Below are 8,426 nucleotides of genomic sequence, written 5' to 3'. Positions count from 1 at the left end.
TATGCCACAGCCCCACTCACTGTCTCTTCTCACCTCCTCCAGGGAGGCCTCCTTGTGTCACAGCCACACTCACTGTCTCCCGCCCCCTCTTCCAGGAAGGCCTCCCTGATACTCTACCCTCACTCAGCCTCCTCACCTCCTTCACCTCCTCCAGGGAGGCCTCCTTGATACTCCAGCCTCACCAACTCCCTCTCACTCCTCTGGGTTCCAGCTTCCGTGCCTTTTCCTATTCCCAGTGTGGAGCCTTCTCTCTTCCTTTCTCCACGTCAGCACCAGCCCCCACCACCTCCAGGCTTCCACTCATTCAACACACTGCGTACCAGGCACAGGGGGTCTGGACCTCACCCTTACCCTCGGTCTACCTCCAAACCCTGCTGTGAGCCTGGGAAATCTGGGAAGGCAGGGGATCCACAGGACAAGTCGGGAGACTGGGGCTCAGAATTGGGAAGGAGCTTGTCTAGGGCCCCTGGTAGGTCAGCAGGCAGGACTGGAACCCAGCCCTGGCTCCTCAGCGGCCAGTGGACTCCAGCCAGCCCTGCCTCGCTGACATCTGTCAAAGCAAAGGGATGGGGAATGAGGGGTGGAGCAGGCCCTTCACCATGCGCACTCTGGGTCTCCCTGAGATCCCTGTTCTCAGTCACTGTGTGGGTATAGAGGAAGTTACCAGCAGACAGGAAGGATGGAGGATCAGGAGTTCACTCACTTCCTTCTCCTGAGAGGATGCAGAGTCTAGCGCAAGCAGGGGGAAGGGCACCAGGTTGGGCATGCCCAGCGCTCTACAAGCCTGGAACAGAGATGGAGGTCTCAGGCAGAGTGTCAGGGTTCAGTCCGGAGTCAGGATGTAGCTCAGGGTCATGGCTGAAGATGAGGGCTGGGGGTCACCTCCCTGACGTTGCAGCCACCACACAGTGACTTTGAGAACATGGGTCTCAGGGGATGTCATGCCCTGTTTCACCCTCATTCCCCTCATTCCAACCTCCTTGCCTTCTTTTTTTTGAGACGGAGTCTTGCTCTGTTGCCTAGGCTGGAGTGCAGTGGTGCAATCTCAGCTCACTGCAACCTCCACCTGCTGGGTTCAAGTGATTCTCCTGCCTCAGCCTCCCGAGTAGCTGGGATTACAGGTGCATGCCACCACGCCTGGCTAATTTTTGTATTTTTAGTAGAGACGGGGTTTTGCCATGTTGGCCAGGCTGGTCTCGAACTCCTGACCTCAGGTGATCCGCGCACCTCGGCCTCCCAAAGTGCTGGGATTACAGGCGTGAGCCACCGCACGGGGCCCATCCCCTTGCTTTGCCAGATGTCAATGAGGCAGGGCTGGCTGGAGTTGGGAACCCCAGGGAAGTCTTCCTGGAAGCAGTGAGAGGGATGGGGGCAGGAGGCTGAAACATCAAGGAGGGCTCCCTGGAGGAGGTGGGTGGGTCTGAAGCATCAGCAAGGCTTCTGAGTTGCTAGTGTCTAGCTCAGCTTCCAGGAGGCAGTGTTGGAGTGCTCGGCTGTCAAGGGTTGGGACTCATGACTCACAGGGCTGCATGCTGTTCTGGGGCTGAGCTGACCCTGGGTTCTGCCCCTTCCAGTGCTGCTGGGCCTCCAGGCTTCTGCCCCTGTCTGTCCTGACTCCAGAGTATCAGATTCTCTCTGCTTCCCTGTGAAGCCGGCAGGCAGAAGTGACTGCCTCTGTTACCAGCAGGGATACTGAGGCCTAGGGGGCTGGCATTCAGCAGAAGCAATGTGAATTCATTCAGTTCATGGGGACAGACTTGAGTCTGGGTGTTGGCAATCCCGGTAGAGGGAACAGCCAGGGCAAAGGCGTGGAGGTGGGACCCACAGGGCTGTGGCTACCTTACCCGGTAGCCAGCCTGACACACAGGAGTGAAGCCTTCTCTGCCCTCCTTTCTCAGCTTCCCAACAAGGCTACGCAGAAGAGCCCCCTTGACTGAAGCAATGGAGGGGGGTCCAGCTGTCTGCTGCCAGGATCCTCGGGCAGAGCTGGTGGAACGGGTGGCAGCCATCGATGTGACCCACTTGGAAGAGGCAGATGGTGGCCCAGAGCCTACTAGAAACGGTGTGGACCCTCCGCCACGGGCCAGAGCTGCCTCTGTGATCCCTGGCAGTACTTCGAGACTGCTCCCAGCCCGGCCTAGCCTCTCAGCCAGGAAGCTTTCCCTACAGGAGCGGCCGGCAGGAAGTTATCTGGAGGCGCAGGCTGGGCCTTATGCCACGGGGCCTGCCAGCCACATCTCCCCCCGGGCCTGGCGGAGGCCCACCATCGAGTCCCACCACGTGGCCATCTCAGATGCAGAGGTTGGTGGGGCAGCACGAGGGGTTGTTCATGAGCCCCTCAGTGGACTGCAGTGAAGACTCTTTCTGCCCCTGTCTGTGCCACACAGCTATCTAGCTTTGGTTTGCATACCCTCAGAGCTGGGGAGATCACTACCTAACAGTATAGCCTCTTCCCAACCAGGGGAGCTGCAGCTGAGCCAAAGGCTGCGTTCTCTAAGTCTTGCTATTCCCACTCCCAGCCTAGGCCTGGGAAATAGGTCTCGCCCTGGTCCCCTGTGTAGTCTTCTTAGAGATGTGAGGATAGAGGCTCTGTTCCCCCTACCCCCCAACTCTTCCCCAGCTTGTATCCCTCGCCTCTAATTCTGCCTCCTAGAGCCTGCTCTGCCTCAGAAACGGCCAGCCTGGCTCCAGCCTCTGGGCTTCAGCTGGCGTTCTTGCCACTTAGTTCTGAAAGTGCACTCAGGTTCTGAGCAGTCTACGGATGTCAGGGGCTGAGCTCTCTGTGCCTGAACCCAGGCTCTCAGCCTCTGTGCCCAGGGCTCCTCATCTTGTCCTTGGAGTCTAGACCTTCTCATTCAGCTGCTTCTGGAAATAGTTGCTCATGGGTTTCTCATGCATTGGGGTCTCCCAGACTCCAGAATCCAGACAGGAATTAGCGTTTTCCCTTCACCACTGCATCTGGGGAACACAGCACAGCCGTGGCGTCACCATCCATGTTTTCAAACATGAGCCACATCTTCTCATCACATACGGGGGCGATGGCACCACCAGCTTCCCCATCCAAACTCAAACGCTTGGTGAGACCTGGGGGTCCGGGAATGAGGGGCCTGTGGCCTGAATTGGACCCTGAACGGGCTCTGAGGTAGGAGCAGTGCTGCCTCTGGACCCAGCTCAACCTGGTGCTCACTCTTCCCCCACAGGACTGCGTGCAGCTCAACCAGTACAAGCTGCAGAGTGAGATTGGCAAGGTAGGAGTGGGCAGGCTGAGAGCAGTGGGGGCTTCGGGATCCTCTGCTTGGCGCTGTTCCTTCTCCTGTGTGGGAGGGAACGGGAGGCAGAGCCAGGCAAGTCCTAGCCTGGAGGTGAGGACAGTTTCGTGCCCTGTGGGAAGTTCCCAGGTACCCGGGGAGGGTGGAAGATGACTCTTGACTCCTGACTCCCAGAGTTCTTGACAGTTGACAAGGAGGGACTGAGGGAGGCATGGAGCCGTGTTGAGCCAAGCAGGGGCAGTTACCAGGGCACAGGAGTCCCCTCCCCGTCTGCTACAATATTTGCCCATGAGCCAGCTGGTGGTGGGAGGTGCAGATGGGGTGCAGGAGAGACCAGAGCTGCTCGGGCTCCCCACCTCCTGAGCTGGTCCTGGGAGGGGTTGCCCTGTCCAGGTGGGGCTGACCGATGCCTGTCTGCAGGGTGCCTACGGCGTGGTGAGGCTGGCCTACAACGAGAGTGAAGACAGACACTATGTGAGTCTGGGGATAGTTGGGAGATGTTGCCCACGCCGGGCCCTGGAAGCCTGGGAGGTGGGGCAGGAGTTGTGCTCAGGAGATAGAGGACAGGGTTGCCTGAGAGTGAGCTCCCTGTCCCTGGGGGTATGCAAAGGAATGAGCTTCCTAACCCTGGGGATATGCAACCAGATGCTGGATTCCTCTGTGGGGAGAGCTCCAGAAAGGCTTGCTGGGGGAATAAGGGGAAGGGCTAGGCTCAGATGTGGCCACCCCCTAACCCCGCTTAACACGTACCTGGGCCACACCCTCAGGGCCGGTAGCAGATGTCCAGTGTGCCTCTCCAGACCTCAGTCCACACGTACCAGCCTGTTCTAGCTCCCGGTGGCTTGACGCTAGTGACATTTCTGTCCCTCCTTCCTTAGGCAATGAAAGTGCTTTCCAAAAAGAAGTTACTGAAGCAGTATGGCTTTCCACGTATGTATCTTCTGGTCCTGTCCCTGGGAGCCCCTAGCCTGGGAGGCGGAAGAGACCTCGGTCCCGAGCTGGTTTTGGCTAAGAATGGGGTAGAGAGGGAGACGGCGTGAGCAGAGGCCTGGGGATGGAATGTGCGTGGTGGGTTGGGACAAGACCACGGGCGTGCAAGACTCTTGCTTGAGACTGGTTTGGGGGCCACGGTGAGGCCCAGCCACCTGGAACAGGTGCTTGAATTCTCTTCCTGGCTACAGGTCGCCCTCCCCCAAGAGGGTCCCAGGCTGCCCAGGGAGGACCAGCCAAGCAGCTGCTGCCCCTGGAGCGGGTGTACCAGGAGATTGCCATTCTGAAGAAGCTGGACCACGTGAATGTGGTCAAACTGATTGAGGTAGGGGGAGGTGGTGGTGAGCAGGTGGGAACCGGCACCTGAGTCTCACGGGAGCCGCTTCTCTGGTGCTGGGGAGCCCCTAGCACAGACCCGGGGATCTTGCCAAGGGAGCAGATGTGGCTGAGGCCTCTGATGACAGGGCCAGACTTGGAGTGGGGCTGCAGGGAGGCTTTGGGAGCCCAGCCTGGTCAGGGATGTTCCCAAGTTCCCACGGAGGGTGAGGGGCTGCCCCAGAGGCAAGAAGTGAGCCCCTCATTGCAGCAGGAGGGGAGGGAGGCTGGATGTCATGTGGCGGGCCAGGCTGGGGGTCAGTGACTTCTGAGGCCCCATCAGTCTGGCACCTGTGCACTTCCTGCTCCATTGTCTGGGGTGGTTGCAGTGCATGCTAAGGGTTCTGGGGCTGGCAAGGACTAGGAGGCCTGGGACCCCCAACCCCATGTCTGCTCCCTCTGACCAGGTCCTGGATGACCCAGCTGAGGACAATCTCTATTTGGGTGAGTGACCTGGCTCATTCCCACAGCAGCTCACCCAGGGCTGGCCCAAGGGGTCCCTTGGGACACGTATGACCTTCAGGTGGGCAGTGTAAATACACTGACCTCCTGGGGACAGAAGAAAAACACACGTTCTGAAGCCCTGGATTCCCTTGCCCAGCCCTGCAGAACCAGGCCCAGAATATCCAGTTAGATTCAGCAAATATTCCCAAGCCCCACTCCCTGCTTCCCTCTGAGCAGCAAGACAGTGGATCCATTTGGGCCGTGCGCTCAGGTAGATGCAGGTTCCCAGACACTGTAGCTCTGTGCCTCAGTTTTCTCACCTATAAAACAGGGATACTAGTGGTGTCTACCTCATAGGGTCGATGTGAGGAGTAACTGAGTAATTATATGTAAAGCACATTCGTTATTATCCTTGTTAATAGTAAATGTTATTGTTTTAGTTCCTTGTGTCTGGTTCAGGGCTGGGCTCAGAGGAGGCCTCAGAAAATGGGGCAGAAGAAGAACTGGCTTAGGAATTAGAGGCTGAGGCTTTAGTCTCCACTCCCTACCCTACCTGCCTGTCTGCTGTGACCTTTAGGAAAATTTCTACCCCTTCTCCGTGCCTCAGTTTCCCCCTCTGTCAAAGGGCCCCGTGCTGATGCTGATGGTTCTCACCTGGTACCTGAGGATCAGATGAGGCAGGTCCATAGCAGACCCCACTCTCAGGCATTTATTTGCTGTGATATCCCAGGAACCCCTGTCCTGTCCCTGCCTCGAGTATGCCTGCATGCCTGTCCCCTCTCCTACCCTCCAGACCAGGGAGGGACCTTGGCATCGGCTGCTTTGCCAGCCAGCTACACCTTACCTTCTTGTCTTTTCTTTCAGTGTTTGACCTCCTGAGAAAGGGGTGAGTTCCCCGTCCTGATCAGGCAGGTCAAGTCTCATCCAGGCCTTCCTTCCTTTCCCTCCCTGTGTCCCCAGCCCAAGGGTCAGCTACTCTAGGAGAAGTCAGAGACGGAGGCCCTGCCCTTGGGGGTAAATAAGAGGCCAAGAGGACCATTCTTTGAAGGCTGATGGGGGTCAGTGAGACTGCAATAGTCAGCAGGGAGACCTCTGGAAAAGGGGATGGATTTTGACCCAGGCCTTGAAGAACTGGGAAGATAGGGATGGAGGAGAGGGGGAGGAAAGGAGAAAGGAGTGTTTTTTAGGTCAAAGTACAGAGGTGGGACTCAACTCTTCACGGTATTCAAATCACAGAGGGTTTTTCAGCTTTCCAACCAGTCTGTGAACGCAGTGGGTGGGATTCCATTTGCTCCTATTCGTGAGCGGGAAAGCCGAGGACCAGAGATGGTATGTGGCTTGCTCAAGGTCACACAGCGAGTCACTGATGGAGCCCAGGTTCCACATGTCTGCCCTCTGCGGCTTTTCAGGGTATTTACAGAGCAGATGACATGGAGTAACGAGCACGGGGCTGGGTGTTCCGGGACCCTCACTGCCAAGGCTTGAATGCAGGCTGCAGCTTGTCTCTCTGCCTGGGCAGCTTCCTACAGACCATTTTGGGGAGGGGGCAGGGAGGGGTGTCCCTTTAAGACTTGGAGGCTTTCACATGTGTTGACCTCTATCCAAAACAAGAAATATATATTTCTATTGCTATCCATATCTGTAATGGAAACCAAAGTTTTACAGAACAGCATATATCTTTACTACATGCAATATATTCTGATATATTCTACTTATTTCGGAAAAAAAAAAAAGCAGTTGCCTCCCACTAAATTGATTTCGTGATCCTCTCTTGGGTCTGGATCCACGGTTTGAAACACAGTGCTCCAAATGGCATCTTTGCAATTGTTTGATTATAGACTATTAGGTACTTAGAAGAAGGAATATCAAGGCAATCAGAAATTAAGAGAAAGCTGATTTGAAATTATGATTGAAACGGGACATGTATGAGTATGTGTGCTTTACATTTTTTATTATATAGCAGAAAAAGCTAATATCTTGGGTTCTAGGGACCCATGTGGGCACAGGTTTCCCGGGACGTCCCGACCGCCTGAATGGCCGGGTGCCCTGATTTCGGCTGAATGCCCCTCCCGCATCGTTCTCCATAGGCCCCTCATGGAAGTGCCCTGTGACAAGCCCTTCTCGGAGGAGCAAGCTCGCCTCTACCTGCGGGACGTCATCCTGGGCCTCGAGTACTGTGAGTGCGGGGCACCCTGCCCACGGGGCTGAGGCTAGGGGATCTGGCAGGCAGCAGAGCCCAGGCTGAGCAGACTCTGAGCAGCTCCTGTCAGTCAGAGCTGGCCTGCCAATCAGCTTCAGTGGGAGTGGGGCATGCACGAGTGGGCGGGGCCAAGGCCTGGGGGTGGGGTGGGGCGGGCGGTGGACTTCACTGGGCATGCGCCAGATCCTTCAGTGTATCTGCTCCTGTGGGTCTGAACCCTGGCTGTTCTGAATCTTTCTTCTGCTGAGTTCTTAGCCTAGCTTAGCGTTGCCACGGGGCCTCAAGAGATGCGGGAAGGCAGGGATGTATGTCCAACTGCTGGGGGAAGAGTCTGTCCTGGCATGGGGCCAGGGCATGGTGCCAGGGTGGGTTTAACTGTGAGGGGCCCTAGCCTGATGAGAGCTCAGGAGGGTGATGTGAGCTTGGCCTCTGTCTTATTTCAGTCATTAGCTGCATTCACTTGCCTGGGGGCATAGGGGTGAAAGACCCAGACCTGAGTTCACAGCCTGGTGGGAGGGACAGGAATCTAGGCAGGCAGATAATATAATGTGGTGCCTGCCAAGGCTGGGGAGCCCAGAGGCCGTCGGAGTGCCGGGGGGCTGGGGAAGTCTCCCTGTAGAGGCTACTTATGATTCAGGTCCTGAGGGATGAGTCGAGTTCCCTGCTCAGGTTTTGAGGGATGGGGGTAGGAGACAGTGTGCCCAGCATAGGCGTATACTCTTTGAGTCTGGGGAGAAGTGGAGTCTGGCTGAAGCCTCCAGTGGGCAGAGGAGGGCAGTGGTTAGTGAAAGATGATGCTAGAAACACTGTCCAGGCCCCAGCATGAGAGCTGGGAATGCCTCCCCTGAGGTCTTTGCTGACTTCATCCTGCCAGCTCTGTGAGGCCCTGAGAGCTTTAAGCATGGGGAGGGGCATGATAGGATTTATGCCTGAGAAAGCTGTCTGGCAGCTGTGTGGTGGCTGGATTGGAGTGTGTCATCAGAGGGTGAGAGGCAGCCAGCTGGCCAGGGAGGAGGCTGTTTCTGCAGCCCAAGTGACAGATGGTGAGGCCTGGATTAAGGCAGTGGCAGCGGGGTAGGGATAGGAAGGAGGTGGTGTGGTCAGCATGGGGTGACTTGCTGGTCTGGGGAGAGGAGAGCCCCTAGACA

General features: G+C 56.9%; 1 protein-coding gene across 2 annotated transcripts in view; it reads left to right on the top strand.

The window, feature by feature from the left end:
- CAMKK1 (calcium/calmodulin-dependent protein kinase kinase 1, alpha) overlaps window positions 1-8,426 on the top strand; it is a 30,510-nt gene that overhangs the window by 3,216 nt on the left and 18,868 nt on the right. Inside the window, exons 1-9 of one of the 2 annotated variants that reach the window (XM_011980407.1) lie at window positions 1,900-2,301; window positions 3,201-3,248; window positions 3,690-3,743; window positions 4,148-4,199; window positions 4,451-4,584; window positions 5,042-5,078; window positions 5,236-5,349; window positions 5,943-5,964; window positions 7,166-7,254. In XM_011980407.1, the coding sequence (XP_011835797.1) occupies window positions 1,942-2,301; window positions 3,201-3,248; window positions 3,690-3,743; window positions 4,148-4,199; window positions 4,451-4,584; window positions 5,042-5,078; window positions 5,236-5,349; window positions 5,943-5,964; window positions 7,166-7,254 (910 nt within the window). In that variant the 5' untranslated portion in view covers window positions 1,900-1,941. Of the gene's footprint in view, window positions 1-1,898; window positions 2,302-3,200; window positions 3,249-3,689; window positions 3,744-4,147; window positions 4,200-4,450; window positions 4,585-5,041; window positions 5,079-5,235; window positions 5,350-5,942; window positions 5,965-7,165; window positions 7,255-8,426 lie in introns of those variants that run through there. The other variant, XM_011980408.1, reaches the window with a different exon arrangement.

Source organism: Mandrillus leucophaeus, unplaced genomic scaffold (assembly GCF_000951045.1).
Source record: "Mandrillus leucophaeus isolate KB7577 unplaced genomic scaffold, Mleu.le_1.0 Scaffold212, whole genome shotgun sequence".
Classification (NCBI taxonomy): domain Eukaryota; kingdom Metazoa; phylum Chordata; class Mammalia; order Primates; family Cercopithecidae; genus Mandrillus; species Mandrillus leucophaeus.
The sequence above is the reverse complement of the archived record's forward strand: the minus strand, read 5'-3'. Positions and strand labels throughout refer to the sequence as shown.